The sequence below is a fragment of the Leptodactylus fuscus genome, chromosome 9, assembly GCF_031893055.1.
Source record: "Leptodactylus fuscus isolate aLepFus1 chromosome 9, aLepFus1.hap2, whole genome shotgun sequence".
Lineage (NCBI taxonomy): Eukaryota > Metazoa > Chordata > Amphibia > Anura > Leptodactylidae > Leptodactylus > Leptodactylus fuscus.
Window position 1 is genome coordinate 8,162,953 of NC_134273.1, and position 25,802 is coordinate 8,188,754.

General features: G+C 36.2%; 1 protein-coding gene across 1 annotated transcript in view; it reads left to right on the forward strand.

The window, feature by feature from the left end:
- ROR1 (receptor tyrosine kinase like orphan receptor 1) overlaps positions 1 to 25,802 on the forward strand; it is a 171,192-nt gene that overhangs the window by 113,447 nt on the left and 31,943 nt on the right. The window contains exons 3-4 of the mRNA XM_075287943.1: positions 24,233 to 24,520; positions 24,606 to 24,636. Of these exons, the coding sequence (XP_075144044.1) occupies positions 24,233 to 24,520; positions 24,606 to 24,636 (319 nt within the window). The remainder of the gene's footprint in view (positions 1 to 24,232; positions 24,521 to 24,605; positions 24,637 to 25,802) is intronic.

The following is a 25,802-nucleotide window of genomic DNA, read 5'->3' on the forward strand; positions in this document are numbered from 1 at the left end:
GTTCCACTAGGGGTACTATGCTGCACATTTGGTGGGATTGTGACGTTCTGCGCCCCTTCTGGGATGCGGTGTTTTCTTTGTATTCCAGGGTCAGTGGGCGCTCGGTGGCTGTTTCTCCTCAGCTGGCACTTCTGTCGGTCATCCCTGGCCGTCTGTCGGAGATTAAGAAGGACCTTCTGGGGCACTTCCTCACGGCCGCCAGGGCTGTCATTCCTAGACGCTGGCGCAGCCCTACTCCCCCCTCCATGCTTGACTTCCTCCAGGAGTTCCTTCTTATTCAGCGGATGGAGACTTTGGTGGCGGAAGACTCTCCCGCTTATCCCCAGTTTGAACTTCGATGGCGTCCCTGGGTTATGTTTCAGGAATCATCTGCCTTCTCTTCTGCCTTCGCTTGAGTGTCACTTGGCCATCTATTTTCCTTCTCCCTTTTTTCCTTGCTTTTCTTGTCTTACTTGTTGTTTCTCCGTATTTGTCTCGTGCTTGTTTGTTTGTTCTGTGTCCCTCTCTTGTTTCCCTTTTCCTTCTCTTGTTGGGCTGTATTTGGTTTGTGCGGAGGGGGGCCCTTTTGGCTTCCCTGCCCGCTGATTTGTATGCTCCTGCATTGTTGCTCGACTGTATTTCTTCTGTTCGTTCTGTATTTTATTGAAAAATCTTTAATAAAACCCGTTTAAGCATAAAAGAAGAAGTTGGGAAGAATATGCAAATCTGTCTTCCATGATGTAATTAGGAAGTCAGGTGCCTCAGTGTTGCAAACCAATAGAGGGCGCTCATTGGAATGTGCAAGCCTGTCTTCCCTGATGTAATTAGGAAGACAGAATCTCAGTGGTATAGCCCAATAGAGGCTGCTCCCTTTAACATCATGCTCGACCTTCCAAGAGGCCTTTGTTTTGCAATGATGCTGGGATTATTACCAGGTATAGTCTCTCAATCGAGGACGGCCGTTTCTATGTTATTGCATCTCGTCAGCCCGGTGTAGAGAAGACTAACCTGGTAGAGGTGAGAGGCTTAGACAGGGTTAGTGGGATATCGTCACTCCTTGGGGAGAGACCACCATATAGGTGTGTGGAGACTTATTAAGCCTTTAGCACTCCACTGTGCAAGGGACCATGGGAAGAATATGCAAATCTGTCTTCCATGATGTAATTAGGAAGTCAGGTGCCTCAGTGTTGCAAACCAATAGAGGGCGCTCAGAAGAAGATGTTCAGATTTGCTTTCTTATAGTCAGGTCTGTAACTAGTGAGCATGGGGCACAGTGGGTTAGTTATGGGGGTGCGGAGCTAAGGTAAAAGCCATAATATGGGCCTGGATGCCTCGGTGTTAGGATGGACCAGGAGCTTCACGCAGCGCCTCTGCTGGGCCCCAAACCAAAAATGGGAATGGGCTTTTTTTTGCCGTGGAGTGGAATATGGGCCAAGCAGTGCCGGACCCGTCTGTCCTTAGGCCCCGGAATGGCCATAGGGGCGACATAGGCTCCATTACAGTAAGGGGGCCATTGCTTCCATTCCTAATTCCTTTATGTATCCACTGCACCTGAGTCTAGATTGCCTGTGGTCTTTAGCTTTAGATTGCAAGCTCTGTCGGCCTATCAGCAACCTCCCTGCCTTGCGCCATGGAATATGTCAGCACTATATAAATACAGGATAACAATGGGCCAGTCAGACTTGGGAATGTTCGTCGATATCTGGAAAGTCGGTCTGAGATATTTTCTATTTTCTGATTTTTTGCCAAGTCCCACAAAACACATCATAATTCACCCTCCTAGTTCACGTAACATATACTGTATACAGAAATGAAACGCATGGGCTCCGCCGCGCTCTGCGAGTAACAAAAACATTTTCTTAACAGAACACAGATTTTGGAACAAATTAAGAATGGGATCGGGTAAATAAAATGTCCTGGATTAGATTACGGCAGAAATCGATGAGTAATGTTTCCTGTATACGGCAATGTGGAGCATGTAACGGCAGTGACAACTGTTTACGCTACGGCACGCTGTAACACAATGGGAGGGTGACTGCTGCAAAAACCCAAAGTCTGATGGAATTGTATCAAGAACCTTCTCGATGGTGTCCGAATAGAGGGCAGTGACCCTGCTGGGACCTCTGTGGTCACTAGGGGCGTTATTCAGATGTCCGGCCATGCCATGTGCTCTGGTGACCCTGTTGGGCGGTGTTCTTCTTGAAATACTCCTCCTATAGGTCCTATTCAGCTGGATGCCCGCCATGTCTGTAGCCTTTGGTTATGGTTGTTTTTAGCACCCCATAGGTTAACATCATATAGACGCCCACGTGCCTCTGTCTCCTATGACCCATGGTCACTGGACCAGTGGGCAATAAGACCATGGGATTCCCATGCCATCTCTAGGGGTAGGACTATTGGAGGAAGTGGTAGTGTTCGTAAATTTCCCCCAAAGTGGATCGGGGTCCCTCAGGATCCGTTGTTTGCCGTTAGGCGAATGGTTTTACCGGTCCTTCAATGGACCACAAGAACGGACAGAACGATCCAGATGTGAACGCACCCTTAGTAAATCTCCTGCCATTGTTGGAACTTTGTCAATCTAGCAATAGACTGCAGTGATAGTGCGGTGTTAAGGGTTGACTGATGACATCATCAGACCAGTGCAGTGACATCACACAATGACCAAATGAGCCAATCACCTGGCACAGTTGTAGAGGTTGACCAGTGGGTCCTTCTGCTTCCTGACACTGCCCAGTCGCCAATGTCTTCATTTTACCAAAGCTAAAGGCTACAAAGTAGAAAAAACCTAGACGAAAAGTAGAAAAGAAATTGGAATAAGAATATTTAGTGTGGGTGTCTGAGAGGGCGGGATGTCGGGAGTTATGGCAGCCATGGACAGTCGGTGGGAGTCACTGAGCCCTGGCATGCTATTCCATCTTTCCAGTGACTGAGCATGTTGTATGTGCGATGGCTTCGCGCACAGCTCTGCTACATTCCTCCAGCCTGGGAAATGTCATCCACCAGCCGAAAACACAAAGCGGCTGAATTATGGGGTGTAAAGAAATGGATCTAACGTGGATATTTGTTATTAAAAGCCGAGCGCAGAGATATTCCTGAACGTTTATAAATGAGGCCATGATATGCGTTTCCATCTCTCCCCTCTCGTGTGCATGTGCGCCCCCCTGTGACAGCAGATCACTCATGGTCTGGAGGTGAAAGGCTACCACTGTTCTCTTGTGATCAGCTGAGTCTGGAGACCCCTCTGGACACCTGGGGGACCATGAATCATGTGCTGGGTGCAATGAAAAATGGACGTTACATCCCAGAAAATCTGTGTATGTCAGCGTGGGGGTGGTGAGGTGTGCCCTATATTGATGTTATAGGGTGGGGAGGGGGCTATTTATTAATCTGGCACCTAATGATCTAAAAAAATCCACAGTCTAAGCATCCATCACAAACAGTCTCCTCTGAAACTCACCATCTGGTGGCGGACTAAAGGAAAAGTCCAGAATATACAACAACCACCCGTACGGAGAAAATCCAGAAAAGACAAAAGTTATCACAAACCTTCTTTCCCAGGATCTTAATAATTAATGTTACATAAGGAACAGCAATAATACCGTGGCCCCACGTGGCTCAAATACCGCAGATAAAACTGCAACGTTTTACAGTCACTGCAAAATGGAATCTAACGAATCCCATACATATATTTTGGAAATTGCAGCATGTCAATTATACCTGCAGAAAAGTTGGCAGTTTCCCTATAGGCATAATAGAAGCAGTACATAGGAGGTAGTATTATAGTAGTTATATTCTTGTACATAGGAGTAGTATTATAGTAGTTATATTCTTGTACATAGAGTAGTATTATAGTAGTTATATTCTTGTACATAGGAGGTAGTATTATAGTAGTTATATTCTTGTACATAGGAGCAGTATTATAGTAGTTATATTCTTGTACATAGAGTAGTATTATAGTAGTTATATTCTTGTACATAGGAGCAGTATTATAGTAGTTATATTCTTGTACATAGGAGTAGTATTATAGTAGTTATATTCTTGTACATAGGAGTAGTATTATAGTAGTTATATTCTTGTACATAGGGGGTAGTATTATAGTAGTTATATTGTTGTACATAGGGGGTAGTATTATAGTAGTTATATTCTTGTACATAGGAGCAGTATTATAGTAGTTATATTCTTATACATAGGAGGTAGTATTATAGTAGTTATATTCTTGTATATAAGGGTAGTATTATAGTAGTTATATTCTTGTACATAGGAGTAGTATTATAGTAGTTATATTCTTGTCCATAGGAGTAGTATTATAGTAGTTATATTCTTGTACATAGGAGTAGTATTATAGTAGTTATATTCTTGTACATAGGGGGCAGTATTATAGTAGTTATATTCGTGTACATAGCAGTAGTATTATAGTAGTTATATTCTTGTACATAGGAGGTAGTATTATAGTAGTTATATTCTTGTACATAGGAGCAGTATTATAGTAGTTATATTCTTGTACATAGGAGGTAGTATTATAGTAGTTATATTCTTGTACATAGAGTAGTATTATAGTAGTTATATTCTTGTACATAGGAGCAGTATTATAGTAGTTATATTCTTGTACATAGGAGTAGTATTATAGTAGTTATATTGTTGTACATAGGGGGTAGTATTATAGTAGTTATATTCTTGTACATAGGAGCAGTATTATAGTAGTTATATTCTTATACATAGGAGGTAGTATTATAGTAGTTATATTCTTGTACATAAGGGTAGTATTATAGTAGTTATATTCTTGTACATAGGAGTAGTATTATAGTAGTTACATTCTTGTACATAGGAGGTAGTATTATAGTAGTTATATTCTTGTACATAGGAGTAGTATTATAGTAGTTATATTCTTGTACATAGGGGGCAGTATTATAGTAGTTATATTCGTGTACATAGCAGTAGTATTATAGTAGTTATATTCTTGTACATAGGAGTAGTATTATAGTAGTTATATTCTTGTACATAGGAGTAGTATTATAGTAGTTATATTCTTGTACATAGGAGTAGTATTATAGTAGTTATATTCTTGTACATAGGAGTAGTATTATAGTAGTTATATTCTTGTACATAGGAGTAGTATTATAGTAGTTATATTCTTGTACATAGGGGACAGTATTATAGTAGTTATATTCTTGTACATAGGAGGTAGTATTATAGTAGTTATATTCTTGTGCATAGGAGTGGTATTATAGTAGTTATATTCTTGTACATAGGAGTAGTATTATAGTAGTTATACTCTTGTACATAGGGGCAGTATTATAGTAGTTATATTCTTGTACATAGGAGCAGTATTATAGTAGTTATATTCCTGTACATAGGAGTAGTATTATAGTATTTATATTCTTGTACATAGGAGTAGTATTATAGTAGTTATATTCTTGTACATAGGAGCAGTATTATAGTAGTTATATTCCTGTACATAGGAGTAGTATTATAGTAGTTATATTCTTGTACATAGGAGGTAGTATTATAGTAGTTATATTCTTGTACATAGGAGTAGTATTATAGTAGTTATATTCTTGTACATAGGAGCAGTATTATAGTAGTTATATTCTTGTACATAGGAGTAGTATTATAGTATTTATATTCTTGTACATAGGAGTAGTATTATAGTAGTTATATTCTTGTACATAGGAGTAGTATTATAGTAGTTATATTCTTGTATATAGGAATAGTATTATAGTAGTTATATTCTTGTACATAGGAGTAGTATTATAGTAGTTATATTCTTGTACATAGGAGCAGTATTATAGTAGTTATATTCTTGTACATAGGAGTAGTATTATAGTAGTTATATTCTTGTACATAGGAGTAGTATTATAGTAGTTATATTCTTGTACATAGGAGCAGTATTATAGTAGTTATATTCTTGTACATAGGAGCAGTATTATAGTAGTTATATTCTTGTACATAGGAGTAGTATTATAGTAGTTATATTCTTGTACATAGGGGGCAGTATTGTGGTCATTATATTCGTGTACATAGGAGCAGTATTATAGTAGTTATATTCTTATACATAGGGGGCAGTATTGTGGTCATTGTATTCATGTACACAAGGTCAGTGTTGTAATAATTACATTGTGCTGAAGATAAGATCAATGTAATTGTAACATAAGATATTTCCATAGTGTGATCAGTCACAGCTGAATTGTCTACTATATTTGTGTACTGTAGGTATATTCAGGGCAGTTGTCAATTCCCATCCTCCACTTCTCTTGGTAGTTCATACAAAGTCCATAACTCAGCAGGGGGTGAGGAGGATGAGCACATAAATATAACCGTCTCCCAGTGCAAAGGGATCATTTTATATAACAAGATCTATGTTATAATCTCTTTACCATATAACTCGGGACGTTCTCTGCGCCATTGATGTTAATTTGAATAGTTACTGGAAAAGAAAACTTGAGGTTGCCCCTTTGCAGAGTCCATGGCCGGCCCCTCCCTGGCCTACACATGCCTCTTTGTTCTGACTCCCTGTTGTTTCACAGCTTGTCCTGACAGCCTCGGCCCTGTAGAATCGCTCCACTGTCCCCGCTCGCTGCTCCGTGTTTTTTCTTTGATTCATACTTACAGCACGGATCTCATTAAGTGTTCACATAAACATCAAGAATGGAGAAAGAAGCGATGGCCAGCAAAACCATTTCAGACCATGAGTCTACAACTTGGCAGGGGAACAACTACTCCCAGCGCTGCCTTTCACCCCCTCCTCACACACCCTCAGTGCAAGGCAGTGCCTGCTTGGAGACCCTTCATCAGTAAAGCTTCTTATTTTCTTTAAGGAAGTCACACCAGGATTGATACATTTAAGGAAATAGTTGTATCCTCCGCTGGTGAAATGATGGGCCAAGAAAAATGTTGAAGAACTTGTTATAAAGCCAATTTTTTTGGAGCAAGAAGAAAAAAATTAACACTATTGGGAACACTTCTCTCATTAGTGAGGAAAGAGGCCGATTCCTTAAGACTCCCAGCTCTCCTCGTGCCAGCGACGGCTCTTCCCATACGTTTCATGCTTTGCGGTTGATACATTTACAGGCTTTAAACAATATTTATGTCGAGTGTTACAGCAAAACTATACATAAGAGGGTCGTAAATCTCAGCAAACATCACAAGACGTTAACGTCCACCATATATCTCTACTATCCTCCGGCTTTGCTTATTTTTGGATAGAATTAAACTCTTTCTCTACTTTTTCACAAGTTTAACAACTGGTGATAAAAATGGGATACAGAGAATGGAGATATTGCCTGAAGGAGCTCCGAGGGGGGATTATTGGGGCTAGATGAACCGATATAGGGATGGAAAGTATGACTAGGATTGTGGGAGTTGTAGTGGAGTTGGACTGTATAGGATCTTGTTACAGTCAAGGAGGGAACGTGTAATGGACCCGTAGAGAAGGTGGCCCCAATTCTGACCCTTTCCCTATGGCTGCTGTGTGTCAGCCCACTTTACAATCATAGGGATGGGTTCAGCCAGGGCTGTGGAGTCAGAGTCGTGGAGTCGGAGTTAGGGCCAGTTTTGGGCGAGATCAGAGTCGGGAATATTACATAATAAGATGCAGAGTTTGTTCCATAGGAATTTTGTCACTGGCTTCTTCCTTGAATTAGAAGAGCTTTACTGCTTGTGTCAGTCCATGGCTATAAGCTGTAGGCGGAGTCCTAATTGTAGTCGTAGTCAATAATAGAGGAGTCACAGTCAGTGATTTATTTTAACCTACATAGTCAGTGATTTGGTGCCATCCTAAGCCTCAGAACCTAATTGATCAATTATGTTTAATTATATTATTCAATAATTAATATTGTATAATTAAATGTATAATCTGTTCCATATTTACTAGTAATAGGAATTCAATCTCTGGCTTTTTTATGAGTTGGTGGAGCTTTACTTCTTCTGACTGACCCTGGCTACTGATGAAGGAGTTGGTGCGGGAGTCATGAATGTAGTCGTAGTCAGGCTGTGTAAGAATAGAAATGTTGTTGTCCGACGGACTCCTCAGCCTAGATGATACATATGTCGCAGCTCCTTCTTCGAGTGTCCCAAGTCTTTAGCATAAGCATTACTAATATGAACGAAGTCAGCCTGACGGCCATTCTAGTCTTTTTTGCTGAGAAGGATGAAGACCAGACTAGGATGAAGACGAGAAAGGGATGAAGACAAGACTAGGATGAAGACGAGAAAGGGATGAAGATAAGACTAAAATGAAGACGAGGAAGGGATGAAGACAAGACTAGGATGAAGACAAGGAAGGGATGAAGACAAGACTAGGATGAAGACTAGAGACTAGAATGAAGACAAGACTAGGATGAAGATGAGGAAGGGATGAAGACAAGGAAGGGATGAAGACGAGGAAGGGATGAAGACGAGGAAGGGATGAAGACCAGACTAGGAGGAAGATGAGAGACTAGGATGAAGATGGGGAAGGGATGAAAACAAGACTATAATGAAGACGAGGAAGGGATGAAGACAAGACTAGGATGAAGACAAGGAAGGGATGAAGACAAGACTAGAATGAAGACGAGGAAGGGATGAAGACAAGGAAGGGATGAAGACAAGACTAGGATGAAGACAAGACTAGAATGAAGACGAGGAAGGGATGAAGACAAGACTAGAATGAAGACAAGGAAGGGATGAAGACGAGGAAGGGATGAAGACAAGGAAGGGATGAAGACAAGGAAGGGATGAAGACAAGACTAGAATGAAGACGAGGAAGGGATGAAGACAAGACTAGAATGAAGACGAGGAAGGGATGAAGACAAGACTAGAATGAAGACAAGGAAGGTATGAAGACCAGACTAAGATGAAGACGAGGAAGGGATGAAGACAGACCAGCTTCAGGGTGGGGTTCCAATTTGAATTTCGCTATACACATAGAGCATAGAGGTCACTACAGTCTCATTGCTGGACATACATTCTCTATACCGTAGCATCACATGACATCGTGGACAGTTCAGTGGAGGGTCCAGACCCCAGTTCCTTTTTGGGGCCCCAATAACATTACGAGTTTGAAGCATCACCCATGACCTTGTACTGCTTTCGCCTAAGATCTGCTTCTTACCACAATGCTATACATGTGCTCAGCTATTGGATCATATGACTGTCTTTGGGATGGAACTAAACTGGTGTCTGTTTCCAACAGCAACCCATAGACTTTTAAAAACAGGTATAAAAATAAATGCGTAAAAAAAAAAAACACACAGTAGCTCAAAATGGCTACAAAACCAACAAAGCAAAGTATTGGAGAAGTGACTCCGTTCCTTATGTAGATTGAAGTGGTGAAATGATATTATAATTGTAGCTCCAACAGAAAATATTAAAATTTCCAGGAAATGCGCGAATCCAAGTTTATCGCATGGAAGATACGCTTTGAGACAAAATAATTAGTATTTCAGCCTCAGTTTTAATTACCGGGTTTTCTTACTTCTTTCTGTACTTCCCAAGATCTGGGACTGAGAAGTAGCTGGCAGGCGTATCACCCTGAATGGCAGAAAGTGTATGTATCTGGCTGCAGACTCGGCCGCCCGAGCCAAACTCACTCTGGTGAAAGTGAATGGAGAACTGTGAACTGGTACGGCTCGCATCATGCAGAGCAAAGTGCCAAGGACTTAAGTTGCTGCAGATGTCTTGGATGAGGATAAGGTACATGGAGGAAGGAGAAGGTCTTTAACAAAGTGGTACTGGACCATTATCAACTTATTAACCCATTACCAGCCCTCCTGGACCAATATACATACATCATTACTGCTATATTACTCATTGTGGGAAGGGGTTACGCCTGACTGTAATAAATTATGGGCTCAGAATGACTTTCTCCAAACACATTCTGGCAGAACCAGATCCATTTTCTATACAATTACTGTGCAGAATACATATTTCATCCCCCTCCCGTATAGAAGACAAATCTATTAAAGAAAATCTGCGCTGCATTTCACCGGTGTAATCTGGAAATAATGATGGCGTTAAAGAATAACATAATTATTGTAATTTGTTTTTATATTTTTTTTTTGCCTACAACTATAACACGTACAAAGTCTTGTGCCAAACCTTCATCCCTCTAAGGAGACACAACAAATCTATAATACTATATAGGATTTTCTCTGGTGATTCACTTTTCTGAACAAGAGCATGTTGGCAAAGATATTACTAGTATAATACCGCCTCCTATTTACAAGAATATAACTACTATAATACTACTCCTATGTACAAGAATATAACTACTATAATACTACTCCTATGTACAAGAATATAACTACTATAATACTACTACTATGTACAAGAATATATCTACTATAATACTACTCCTATGTACAAGAATATAACTACTATAATACTACTCCTATGTACAAGAATATAACTACTATAATACTACTCCTATGTACAAGAATATAACTACTATAATACTGCTCCTATGTACAAGAATATAACTACTATAATACTACTCCTATGTACAAGAATATAACTACTATAATACTACTCCTATGTACAAGAATATAACTACTATAATACTACCTCCTATGTACAAGAATATAACTACTATAATACTACCTCCTATGTACAAGAATATAACTACTATAATACTGCCCCCTATGTACAAGATTATAACTACTATAATACTACTCCTATGTACAAGAATATAACTACTATAATACTGCTCCTATGTACAAGAATATAACTACTATAATACTGCTCCTATGTACAAGAATATAACTACTATAATACTGCCCCCTATGTACAAGAATATAACTACTATAATACTGCTCCTATGTACAAGAATATAACTACTATAATACTACCTCCTATGTACAAGAATATAACTACTATAATACTACTCCTATGTACAAGAATATAACTACTATAATACTGCCCCTATGTACAAGAATATAACTACTATAATACTGCCCCTATGTACAAGAATATAACTACTATAATACTGCTCCTACGTACAAGAATATACCTACTATAATACTACCTCCTATGTACAAGAATATAACTACTATAATACTACTCCTATGTACAAGAATATAACTACTATAATACTACCTCCTATGTACAAGAATATAACTACTATAATACTACCTCCTATGTACAAGAATATAACTACTATAATACTGCCCCTATGTACAAGAATATAACTACTATAATACTGCTCCTATGTACAAGAATATAACTACTATAATACTACTCCTATGTACAAGAATATAACTACTATAATACTACTCCTATATACAAGAATATAACTACTATAATACTGCTCCTATGTACAAGAATATAACTACTATAATACTACTCCTATATACAAGAATATAAATACTATAATACTACTCCTATGTACAAGAATATAACTACTATAATACTACCTCCTATGTACAAGAATATAACTAATATAATACTACCTCCTATGTACAAGAATATAACTACTATAATACTACCTCCTATGTACAAGAATATAACTACTATAATACTACCTCCTATGTACAAGAATATAACTACTATAATACTACCTCCTATGTACAAGAATATAACTACTATAATACTACTCCTATATACAAGAATATAACTACTATAATACTGCTCCTATGTACAAGAATATAACTACTATAATACTACTCCTATATACAAGAATATAACTACTATAATACTACTCTTATGTACAAGAATATAACTACTATAACACTACTATTTACAAGAATATAACTACTATAATACTACTCCTATGTACAAGAATATAACTACTATAATACTACTCCTATGTACAAGAATATAACTACTATAATACTGCTCCTATGTACAAGAATATAACTACTATAATACTACTCCTATGTACAAGAATATAACTACTATAATACTACTCCTATGTACAAGAATATAACTACTATAATACTACCTCCTATGTACAAGAATATAACTACTATAATACTACCTCCTATGTACAAGAATATAACTACTATAATACTGCCCCCTATGTACAAGATTATAACTACTATAATACTACTCCTATGTACAAGAATATAACTACTATAATACTGCTCCTATGTACAAGAATATAACTACTATAATACTGCTCCTATGTACAAGAATATAACTACTATAATACTGCCCCCTATGTACAAGAATATAACTACTATAATACTGCTCCTATGTACAAGAATATAACTACTATAATACTACCTCCTATGTACAAGAATATAACTACTATAATACTACTCCTATGTACAAGAATATAACTACTATAATACTGCCCCTATGTACAAGAATATAACTACTATAATACTGCCCCTATGTACAAGAATATAACTACTATAATACTGCTCCTATGTACAAGAATATACCTACTATAATACTACCTCCTATGTACAAGAATATAACTACTATAATACTGCCCCTATGTACAAGAATATAACTACTATAATACTGCTCCTATGTACAAGAATATAACTACTATAATACTACTCCTATATACAAGAATATAACTACTATAATACTGCTCCTATGTACAAGAATATAACTACTATAATACTACTCCTATATACAAGAATATAAATACTATAATACTACTCCTATGTACAAGAATATAACTACTATAATACTACTCCTATGTACAAGAATATAACTACTATAATACTACCTCCTATGTACAAGAATATAACTACTATAATACTACTCCTATATACAAGAATATAAATACTATAATACTACTCCTATGTACAAGAATATAACTACTATAATACTACTCCTATATACAAGAATATAAATACTATAATACTACTCCTATGTACAAGAATATAACTACTATAATACTACTCCTATGTACAAGAATATAAATACTATAATACTACTCCTATGTACAAGAATATAACTACTATAATACTACTCCTATGTACAAGAATATAACTACTATAATACTACCTCCTATGTACAAGAATATAACTACTATAATACTACTCCTATATACAAGAATATAAATACTATAATACTACTCCTATGTACAAGAATATAACTACTATAATACTACTCCTATATACAAGAATATAACTACTATAATACTGCTCCTATGTACAAGAATATAACTACTATAATACTACTCCTATACACAAGAATATAACTACTATAATACTACTCTTATGTACAAGAATATAACTACTATAACACTACTATGTACAAGAATATAACTACTATAATACTACTCCTATGTACAAGAATATAACTACTATAATACTGCCCCTATATACAAGAATATAACTACTATAATACTACTTCTATGTACAAGAATATAACTACTATAATACTGACCCTATGTACAAGAATATAACTACTATAATACTACTCCTATGTACAAGCATATAACTACTATAATACTGCTCCTATTTACAAGAATATAACTACTATAATACTACTCCTATGTACAAGAATATAACTACTATAATACTACCTCCTATGTACAAGAATATAACTACTATAATACTACTCCTATGTACAAGAATATAACTACTATAATACTGCTCCTATGTACAAGAATATAACTACTATAATACTACTCCTATGTACAAGAATATAACTACTGTAATACTACCTCCTATGTACAAGAATATAACTACTATAATACTACTCCTATGTACAAGAATATAACTACTGTAATACTACCTCCTATGTACAAGAATATAACAACTATAATACTACTCCTATGTACAAGAATATAACTACTATAATACTACCCTCTATGTACAAGAATATAACTACTATAATACTACCCTCTATGTACAAGAATATAACTACTATAATACTACTCCTATGTACAAGAATATAACTACTATAATACTACCCTCTATGTACAAGAATATAACTACTATAATACTACCCTCTATGTACAAGAATATAACTACTATAATACTACTCCTATGTACAAGAATATATCTACTATAATACTACTCCTATGTACAAGAATATAACTACTGTAATACTACTCCTATGTACAAGAATATAACTACTGTAATACTACCTCCTATGTACAAGAATATAACTACTATAATACTACCCTCTATGTACAAGAATATAACTACTATAATACTACCCTCTATGTACAAGAATATAACTACTATAATACTACCTCCTATGTACAAGAATATAACTACTATACTACTACCTCCTATGTACAAGAATATAACTACTATAATACTACTCCTATGTACAAGAATATAACTACTATAATACTGCCCCTATGTACAAGAATATAACTACTATAATACTGCCCCTATGTAAAAGAATATAACTACTATAATACTGCTCCTATGTACAAGAATATACCTACTATAATACTACCTCCTATGTACAAGAATATAACTACTATAATACTACTCCTATGTACAAGAATATAACTACTATAATACTACTCCTATGTACAAGAATATAACTACTATAATACTGCCCCTATGTACAAGAATATAACTACTATAATACTGCTCCTATGTACAAGAATATAACTACTATCATACTACTCCTATGTACAAGAATATAACTACTATAATACTACTCCTATATACAAGAATATAACTACTATAATACTGCTCCTATGTACAAGAATATAACTACTATAATACTACTCCTATATACAAGAATATAACTACTATAATACTACTCCTATGTACAAGAATATAACTACTATAATACTACTCCTATGTACAAGAATATAACTACTATAATACTGCTCCTATGTACAAGAATATAACTACTATAATACTACTCCTATGTACAAGAATATAACTACTATAATACTACCTCCTATGTACAAGAATATAACTACTATAATACTACCTCCTATTTACAAGAATATAACTACTATAATACTACTCCTATGTACAAGAATATAACTACTATAATATTACTCCTATGTACAAGAATATAACTACTATAATACTACTCCTATGTACAAGAATATAACTACTATAATACTACTCCTATGTACAAGAATATAACTACTATAATACTACCTCCTATGTACAAGAATATAACTACTATAATACTACCTCCTATGTACAAGAATATAACTACTATAATACTACCTCCTATGTACAAGAATATAACTACTATAATACTACCTGCTATGTACAAGAATATAACTACTATAATACTACCTCATATGTACAAGAATATAACTACTATAATACTACTCCTATGTACAAGAATATAACTACTATAATACTGCTCCTATGTACAAGAATATAACTACTATAATACTACTCCTATGTACAAGAATATAACTACTATAATACTACCTCCTATGTACAAGAATATAACTACTATAATACTACCTGCTATGTACAAGAATATAACTACTATAATACTACCTCATATGTACAAGAATATAACTACTATAATACTACTCCTATATAAAAGAATATAACTACTATAATACTGCTCCTATGTACAAGAATATAACTACTATAATACTACTCCTATATACAAGAATATAACTACTATAATACTACTCCTATGTACAAGAATATAACTACTATAATACTACTCCTATGTACAAGATTATAACTACTATAATACTACCTCCTATGTACAAGAATATAACTACTATAATACTACTCCTATGTACAAGAATATAACTACTATAATACTGCTCCTATGTACAAGAATATAACTACTATAATACTACTCCTATGTACAAGAATATAACTACTGTAATACTACCTCCTATGTACAAGAATATAACAACTATAATACTACTCCTATGTACAAGAATATAACTACTATAATACTACCCTCTATGTACAAGAATATAACTACTATAATACTACCCTCTATGTACAAGAATATAACTACTATAATACTACTCCTATGTACAAGAATATATCTACTATAATACTACTCCTATGTACAAGAATATAACTACTGTAATACTACCTCCTATGTACAAGAATATAACTACTATAATACTACTCCTATGTACAAGAATATAACTACTGTAATACTACCTCCTATGTACAAGAATATAACTACTATAATACTACCCTCTATGTACAAGAATATAACTACTATAATACTATCCTCTATGTACAAGAATATAACTACTATAATACTACCTCCTATGTACAAGAATATAACTACTATAATACTACTCCTATGTACAAGAATATAACTACTATAATACTACTCCTATGTACAAGAATATAACTACTATAATACTGCCCCTATGTACAAGAATATAACTACTATAATACTACTCCTATGTACAAGAATATAACTACTATAATAATACTCCTATCTACAAGAATATATCTACTATAATAATACTCCTATGTACAAGAATATAACTACTATAATACTGCTCCTATGTACAAGAATATAACTGTTATAATACTGCTCCTATATACAAGAATATAACTACTATAATACTACTCCTATGTACAAGAATATAACTACTATAATACTACTCCTATGTACAAGAATATAACTACTATAATACTGCTCCTATGTACAAGAATATAACTACTATAATACTGCTCCCATGTACAAGAATATAACTACTATAATACTGCTCCTATGTACAAGAATATAACTACTATAATACTGCTACTATGTACAAGAATATAACTACTACAATACTACTCCTATGTACAAGAATATAACTACTATAATACTACTCCTATGTACAAGAATATAACTACTATATTACTACTCCTATGTACAAGAATATAACTACTATAATACTACCTCCTATGTACAAGAATATAACTACTATAATACTACTCCTATGTAAAAGAATATAACTACTATAATACTACCTCCTATGTACAAGAATATAACTACTATAATACTACCTCCTATGTACAAGAATATAACTACTATAATACTGTCCCCTATGTACAAGAATATAACTACTATAATACTACTCCTATGTACAAGAATATAACTACTATACTGCTCCTATGTACAAGAATATAACTACTATAATACTGCTCCTATGTACAAGAATATAACTACTATAATACTGCTCCTATGTACAAGAATATAACTACTATAATACTGCTCCTATGTACAAGAATATAACTACTATAATACTACCTCCTATGTACAAGAATACAACTACTATAATACTGCTCCTATGTACAAGAATATAACTACTATAATACTGCTCCTATGTACACGAATATAACTACTATAATACTACTCCTATGTACAAGAATATAACTACTATAATACTACTCCTATGTACAAGAATATAACTACTATAATACTGCTCCTATGTACAAGAATATAACTACTATAATACTGCTCCTATGTACAAGAATATAACTACTATAATACTACTCCTATGTACAAGAATATAACTTCTATAATACTACCTCCTATGTACAAGAATATAACTACTATAATACTGATCCTATGTACAAGAATATAACTACTATAATACTGTTCCTATGTGCAAGAATATAACTACTATAATACTACCTCCTATGTACAAGAATATAACTACTATAATACTACTCCTATGTACAAGAATATAACTACTATAATACTGCCTTGCTTTATTTTAGAAGATTGTAGTCCTGAATTACATAATCTAATGCAGGCTCCTTTAGGGCCCGTGTCATATATAATGGATAGTATTTGTGTCCAGGGGGCGGTTTTTCTGTCCTGCTAAGTTGTAGGGTCCACGTGTACATAGTATGGTTACGCTTGTGCTTGTATTTTCCATGCAATTTCTTGAATTATTTCTTGGCTTCCCTTTCCTGTCCATTCGTCTTATAGAATTAGTCTGGTATATACAAGAGACTGCGGGGTTTGCGGTCAGTGTCTTATGATAATAAAATACATCAGAATTAGGGGGACATTTTGGCCTTCCACTACAGTACAATTACAGGCTAAGCCTTCAGTCTGCCAGGTCTCATCCTCCGGACCCTCCCGTTGAAGCCGTCAGTCTTGGCTTGTTTTTAAGATGGTCTGGTGACAATCATGGCAAAATCGGAGATTATTACCGTTATACAGCGCGTGCCCAGGCCAAACCAAAAGTATTAATTTCCTAAAGAATAGCCTGAGATTGACATGAAAGAGACGCACATGGTGCCGGCAGCTGAACAATGCGGCCGCGGTGCCAAGAAGAAGGGAAAAATAACTTTTTGTTTGACTGGTTCTGGAAAGCTTCTGTTTTTATGTGATCCCGGCTTTGATGTCCACGTTCTATCTACAGACTGGCCCGATGCGTTTGTCTTGGCAATAACCAAGAATGCTATTAAACAGACAATTTCTAGTAGGAACTAAACAAGGATAGCTTTATTAGTCATCCCCCTTGTTATTTTGACATGGGAAACATTCCTGTGTTGACACAATGTATCCATATGAATCCCGGAATATGTAATGGAGGTCGTAACCGTCAATGTTATCCAGCTGCTTCCACCTAAGAAAAGTTACAAAACATCTTCTTCTTCTCTGGTAACACTGCAAGTTCTTGTTTCTTACGTTTCATTACATCTTAGCTTCTATTGTTCTATTGGTTTTGAATTTGCAAACTATTGGACTGCAAACCTCCAAGGTCTTGTATTACCTTCTGCAGATCCTGCTCGGTCAGTGTCTTCCCTGTTTAGTTCTTGTATACTGTACTTAAAGACTTTGTCCACCATTGCTGCTTTAGCTTCTAGTGAAAGTAAATTCTATTATTTTGGTGTCTGCAGCAGCTGCCATATAGATCTGCATGGTACAAAGACAACAGACCTGGTGCAGTCTGATCCCTACCTTTATATGGATCCTACGTCTTCTTACTGCCAACTGTATGGTTAGTAAGAATTAGGGGACTTATAGGAAGCAATATGACTGCAGGATCAGACTACACCAGGGGTTCCACAAAATTCGGAATGAATCCAGCGTCACCAAGAATCCTTAAAATGTAGCTTTTATTTTTTCATCTAAAATATTTCATTCAGCATACTGAGGTGGCAGGTACACGTGCATGGAGCTGACTTTTGATGCTACGCGTTTCGGAACGCTACTGGTTCCTTCGTCATGGCATACTGAGGGTTTTCTATATCACATGTTTTATATCCCACTCATTAAAATTAACCCCTCCCCTTAAAAACATAAGACACTCCATCCGGTAAGTATATCTGCCACCTTTTACAAATAAACATATGTTCTTCTACTTGTGTATTTCGTATCATGTCATTACACACTTTACGCATCCATATTTATATCCATTTTACCTGTTATAATACATACTCGTAATACATAGACTATATATTACTACATATATCCCCTTTATTCCTTAAATAAACCTACAAACCTGATCATACATTAATCATGGCCCTTGTACCTCCCAATTCATTTCTCTTCTAATATTTTCTTCATATTATAACCGCTATTATATATATACCAAGATCCCGGTCTTATATCATAGCCGGTCATGTGATCGGTCACCTGACCACAAACTACACACCCCTATTCCGGTCATGTGATACTAGTATATATAAACTGCGGAATTTATGGGCCGATATACAGTTTCGTTTCATCTCAGACCTATCCATCATCTGGGTAAGTATATATCTAAAAAGTGTAATTGCCTCTTCATCCCCCAAGTATTTTATTATACCCTTGTCTGCTACCTTATAGTCCATTAATGGGAAAGACACACCAGACCAACACCAAAATCTATTGCTATATATTTGATGTTATAATTATCAAAACAAAAAAATATAATAATACGAAAATAATAAAAAAGAAAAAATATATGAAAAAATAAAAATATATGAAAAAATGAATGAAAAAACACCACTGACCATTCAATAAATATAAGACAAGTCTGATCGTACATTTAACCCCTGAGGATACCGCGTATTTAATGTCATAATCCAGTATGCCTCACGGGTTAACAGATCTAAAACAATCTAAGTTATGGGGAGAAAAAAGCGTTAAATATACTTAAAGATCAAAAAGGGTTAGTTTTCAAAAAAACTGACAAAGATGGAAAAATAGCGGTGATGGATAAAAATTATTACAGAGAAGGATGTATGAGAATATTGGATGACAGTGCCACATATAGAAAATTGGACACAGACCCCACACAAGTATTTAGGGATTCCTTGGTAAATATAGTGGAAAAAGGTGTACGGAATGGAATATTTACTAAGGAGCAATCTAAGCACCTCGTTCCGGAATTCCCGGTAACTTCTATCTTTCACGGGGTTCTGAAAACCCATAAAAAAGAAAACCCAGTTCCCTTTCGGCCTATTGTGGCTGGAATCGGATCATTAAACGAAAAGTTGTGTTCATGGCTTGATTCGCTGCTCCAAAATTTGGTGTGTCGAATGCCAGGACACATACGTGATACAAAAATGTTGTTAAATTCATTGGATAAAATTACATGGGAGAAAAACTTCTCTTGGATTACTAGTGATATTCAGGCACTTTATTCTAATATACCTCACTTCATTGTTACTATAGCCTTGAGTTTTCACCTGGAAAGATATAGCAATTTCTCCGATATGTTGAAAGAGTATGTTGTAGAGGTTACATCATATTTACTCACGCATAACTTTTTTATATTTGACAAACAGTACTACCTGCAAATCAAAGGTGCCCCAATGGGGGCGCCTTTCTCACCTTCAGTGGCGAATTTGGTGCTGGGGTGGTGGGAGGAGAATTCAGTATATTCTACAGATAACCCCTTTTACAAGGAGATGGTCTGGTACGGACGATATATAGATGACGTCCTAATAATATGGCGAGGGTCATCAGAGTCCGTACCAGACCTAATCTCCTATTTTAACTGTAATGAAGTGGGTCTGAAGTTCACCTTCTCCCATCACCCCAATAGCATTTCCTTCTTAGATGTGTGCCTTACTGGCAACATCGGAGAGGGTAAAATTGATACTACCATCTTTAGAAAAGATCTAGCAGGGAACACCCTATTACGGGCTAATAGCCATCACCCGGCCCATACTATAAAGTCTATTCCCGTTGGCGAATTAATCCGTACTCGCCGAGCATGTTCTACGGAAGAAACAAATAGACAGCAACGGCATATAACAGTAAGTAGACTTAAAGACAGAGGCTACCCACAATGGTCCTTGGAAAGGGCAATAAAAATTGTGGAGGAAAAATCAAGGAATATACTATTGAGAGATGAAGAAAAACACACTTTGGAAAATAAGTTTCCTAACACACTGGTATTTTCCACATCATATAGCAGGCAGTTCAATCAAATTAAACAGATATTTAACCGTAATATCCCCATACTATATCAGGACCCGATCACTTATGATCTATTGAATCAGGGGGTACAATGTGTAGCTAAACGTGGCCGCACCTTGGGGGATATATTATCCCCTAGCCTGTTTATAGGAGAAGATAAAATACAGTCAGAAACATGGCTAAAAATTAAAGGGTTCTTTAAATGCGGGATGTCCCGCTGTAATATGTGTAATTATGTCAAAAAAACCCAGACATTTACAGATACGCTATATAAAAACAATATCATATAAAACATTTTTTGAACTGTATGAGTCACCATATAGTGTATATAATAGAATGTGAAGAATGCAATCTAAAGTATGTAGGGTGTTCAATTCGTAACGTCAAAGTTAGAGTGTCGGAACACATTCAAGACAGTTCAAAAAATAAGGACAATATGTCGGGCGTATCTAGACACTTTTTTGAGAAACATGGAGGAGACACATCGGAACTTAAATATTATGCAATTGAAAAGATAGCTAAACCTATTAGAGGAGGAGACTGGAGGAAAAAACTGTTAACCCGTGAGGCATACTGGATTATGACATTAAATACGCGGTATCCTCAGGGGTTAAATGTACGATCAGACTTGTCTTATATTTATTGAATGGTCAGTGGTGTTTTTTCATTCATTTTTTCATATATTTTTATTTTTTCATATATTTTTTCTTTTTTATTATTTTCGTATTATTATATTTTTTTGTTTTGATAATTATAACATCAAATATATAGCAATAGATTTTGGTGTTGGTCTGGTGTGTCTTTCCCATTAATGGACTATAAGGTAGCAGACAAGGGTATAATAAAATACTTGGGGGATGAAGAGGCAATTACACTTTTTAGATATATACTTACCCAGATGATGGATAGGTCTGAGATGAAACGAAACTGTATATCGGCCCATAAATTCCGCAGTTTATATATACTAGTATCACATGACCGGAATAGGGGTGTGTAGTTGGTGGTCAGGTGACCGATCACATGACCGGCTATGATATAAGACCGGGATCTTGGTATATATATAATAGCGGTTATAATATGAAGAAAATATTAGAAGAGAAATGAATTGGGAGGTACAAGGGCCATGATTAATGTATGATCAGGTTTGTAGGTTTATTTAAGGAATAAAGGGGATATATGTAGTAATATATAGTCTATGTATTACGAGTATGTATTATAACAGGTAAAATGGATATAAATATGGATGCGTAAAGTGTGTAATGACATGATACGAAATACACAAGTAGAAGAACATATGTTTATTTGTAAAAGGTGGCAGATATACTTACCGGATGGAGTGTCTTATGTTTTTAAGGGGAGGGGTTAATTTTAATGAGTGGGATATAAAACATGTGATATAGAAAACCCTCAGTATGCCATGACGAAGGAACCAGTAGCGTTCCGAAACGCGTAGCATCAAAAGTCAGCTCCATGCACGTGTACCTGCCACCTCAGTATGCTGAATGAAATATTTTAGATGAAAAAATAAAAGCTACATTTTAAGGATTCTTGGTGACGCTGGATTCATTCCGAATTTTGTGGTGCTTTGTGGTGGATTGGAGTCCGTTCACGTCCGAGCAGCCTGGGAATCCATTTACGTCTGAACAGCCGGAGGAGTCTCTCACGTGGTTATGAGAGTGGGGTGAGCCATAAACTATTTTTTCTTCTTTACACCAGGGGTTATTTGTTGTCTGCTGCCATAGAATCACGTAGGTCAGGAAAGCAGGGCTTTGTAGCATTGAAGTCGCGAGTATTTCTAGGGTGAAGTCCGAGTCGGTCATTTTTTTATTTTTTTTACTGTGGCTTCAAAATAAAATGATTCATTATTTTGAATTTTAGTTTAGAGTTACCAATATCGTATAATACACTTAATACATCATTTGTGGCATATTTACACTTTTAGGGGAACCTTCATTCAGTGGCCACGGACATGGCCTGTAAGATGGTATCCCCTAGAATGCAAATATTATAATTATTAGTCACTAATTGTATACAGATATACAAACTGACTGAGTATGATTTGTAAAGGCGCTGAACCAGCAGGGTATGTGGAAAGTAATGTGACAAGTTACAGAATGTATCCATATCCTGGAGACTTTATTCCAGCTCCTTACGACTCATGTTAAGCAGCTTCTTCCAGATACAATATGTAACAAAGGATCATATTCATTGGTAATGTGCTGCAGAACTCGTCCTCAGTTTAATTGCAGTCACCTTTGGCCATACACTGAGCTCTGTATTTGCCTTTACAGCTATATAAGTATACATACAATGTCTAGCAACTATTTAGAAAACACATTTGCTGCTCTCCAGTTGGATCTAAGTCTATAGGACAGAGATAGTTGAAGCAGTCCCTGCTTGTTCAGTATCTGTTGTAATGATGAAGTGTATACTGTGTACATGAGACAAAGCCATTGGCTAGGGACTAGTATGTTGATTGTTCAGTATATTGGCTGAGCATGAGTTGTAAAGACACTGAACCAGCAGGGTCTACAGAAAGGCTGAGAGCATGAGAAGAGTCCTCTATATACAATGTATCTATATGGATTCCAGAGCTTGTAATGGTGGTTGTGCTCAGTGTTAAACATCACGTGCTGCAAGATCTTTGCTACGATTCTTAAAATCCTATACTTCCCAGCTATATATATAGTTATACAATGCAGAAACTACTTGTGCCGGTGCAGATCTTACGTTACGTCTTGTCTATTACTCACATCTACTCTGATCTCCTCAATTTTTCTTGTCACCTGCTGTCTCACAGCAAAAGAGAATCTCCAGGCGGCCCCTGCTTGTTCAGTGTCCTTATCATTGTTTGCACACTGTAGGTACAGAGTGATTTTCCCATAGACACCACTTGCCACCAACCCCCAGGATAGGGGGAAGAGTGTTTGATCATTTGGGCGCTGAATGCTGGGATTCCTTGGGAACCCCCATGCCTCCATACAAGACAAATATACACTATTTAGCATTAATAATCTCCTCTCTTCTCTCCTGACAGATATTTATTTGACGCTTGATGAACCAATGAATAACATAACAACGTCGCTGGGCCAGACGGCAGAGATGCACTGCAGGGTGTCGGGGAATCCTTCCCCTACTATCCGATGGTTAAAGAATGACGCTCCTGTCGTACAAGAACCCCGCAGGATATCCTTCCGCGCCACCAATTATGGCTCCAGGCTGCGGATACGAAACCTGGACACAACCGACACCGGATACTTCCAGTGTGTGGCCACAAACGGGAGGAAAACCGTCTCCACCACCGGGGTCTTGTTTGTCAAATTTGGTAAGTTTTTGACAAATAAATTATTTTTTTTTTTTAATTTTATTTATTTTTTTGCTAATTTTAGTTTTTTCTTTTTTATTTCCAGGTCCTCCTCCGACAGCAAGTCCAGGTTCAGTGTAAGTAAGACTTTCATAACTCCAACTTTGTTCATCCTCTTTGACAATTTATTCTACTATTTTGAAGATCCATCTAGTTTTATACTCTAGTCACATCTAAACCTGCATTCAAAATTCAGCTGATTTCTGTTAGCTCTCAGGTTTCTGAACTTGTCATTTCCGTGCAGATTTTTCTGTTTCAGTCTGCGATTTGTGGGGTCAGAATATTGCATGTGTTGCAATGTGCCCTGACACAGAGCTATACAAACATTGTTATGTATTATGGAAGTGACATGATCCTTAGGAGCGCCTGTCATTATCATGAATGCTGCTTTGGTTGTGACTAGAGTAAGACCTGATTATGACTGGTAACAGATAAGCAAAACAACATATTAGCAAAGATATTGTAGGTTTTACATGAGCGTGTATTCCAGAGGGGGCGCTATAGGGCAACATTCACTATAGTGTAGTATTTCTGGTACTTAATGTGAACATATTGTATTCACTTTGACCAGTGTGCCCAAACATTGTTATGCCCCATAACTCCCCCGCCCCAGCCCGTGTCTCTCCCTCCCCCGCTGTATTTCTTCTCTGTCCCCCATTCTCCTTGCTTTTAGTATAATAAGAAAAATATCCCAAAAGTGGTTACTGAAAGCTGCCAAACTCGCTGCTTGCAATGGCCGACGCTGCAGCATATTATCCCTTTAATATCCTGCCAATTTCCCTGGCACTGCAGGGGTACGATTTTGCTTTTGACAAATATGGATGTATGTTTTAGATTTTATGTTTCCTAGCGATGCCCAGAGTGCTAAAACTGACATGTACGATACATAAAAGGCATCTAGCGGAGTGTCGGGGCCTGATGCCCCTAATAGCTCATTGCAGATGTTTTGTAAATCTCTCGCTGGAACGTCTACAATTGTATTTAACTATTAAAAATCTATGAATTTGTGGTTGGAAGGAAGACAAATGCTCAGCCATAGCCAATCTATAAGCTACAAAGACAACGCCTATCGGGCTGCAATTGTCAGCAATTCATTTTCTCCATACTATGACTTCTCCTGTGCTGCACCTGGACTCTAGAATGCTCTTTTTTATCAGTAAATCTGAAGCTACTGCACGTTGGCCGGTGGTTGTAGTTTCCCGGGATGTTCAGGTGATGCACAGCCCTAAGAATTCTGCTGCTG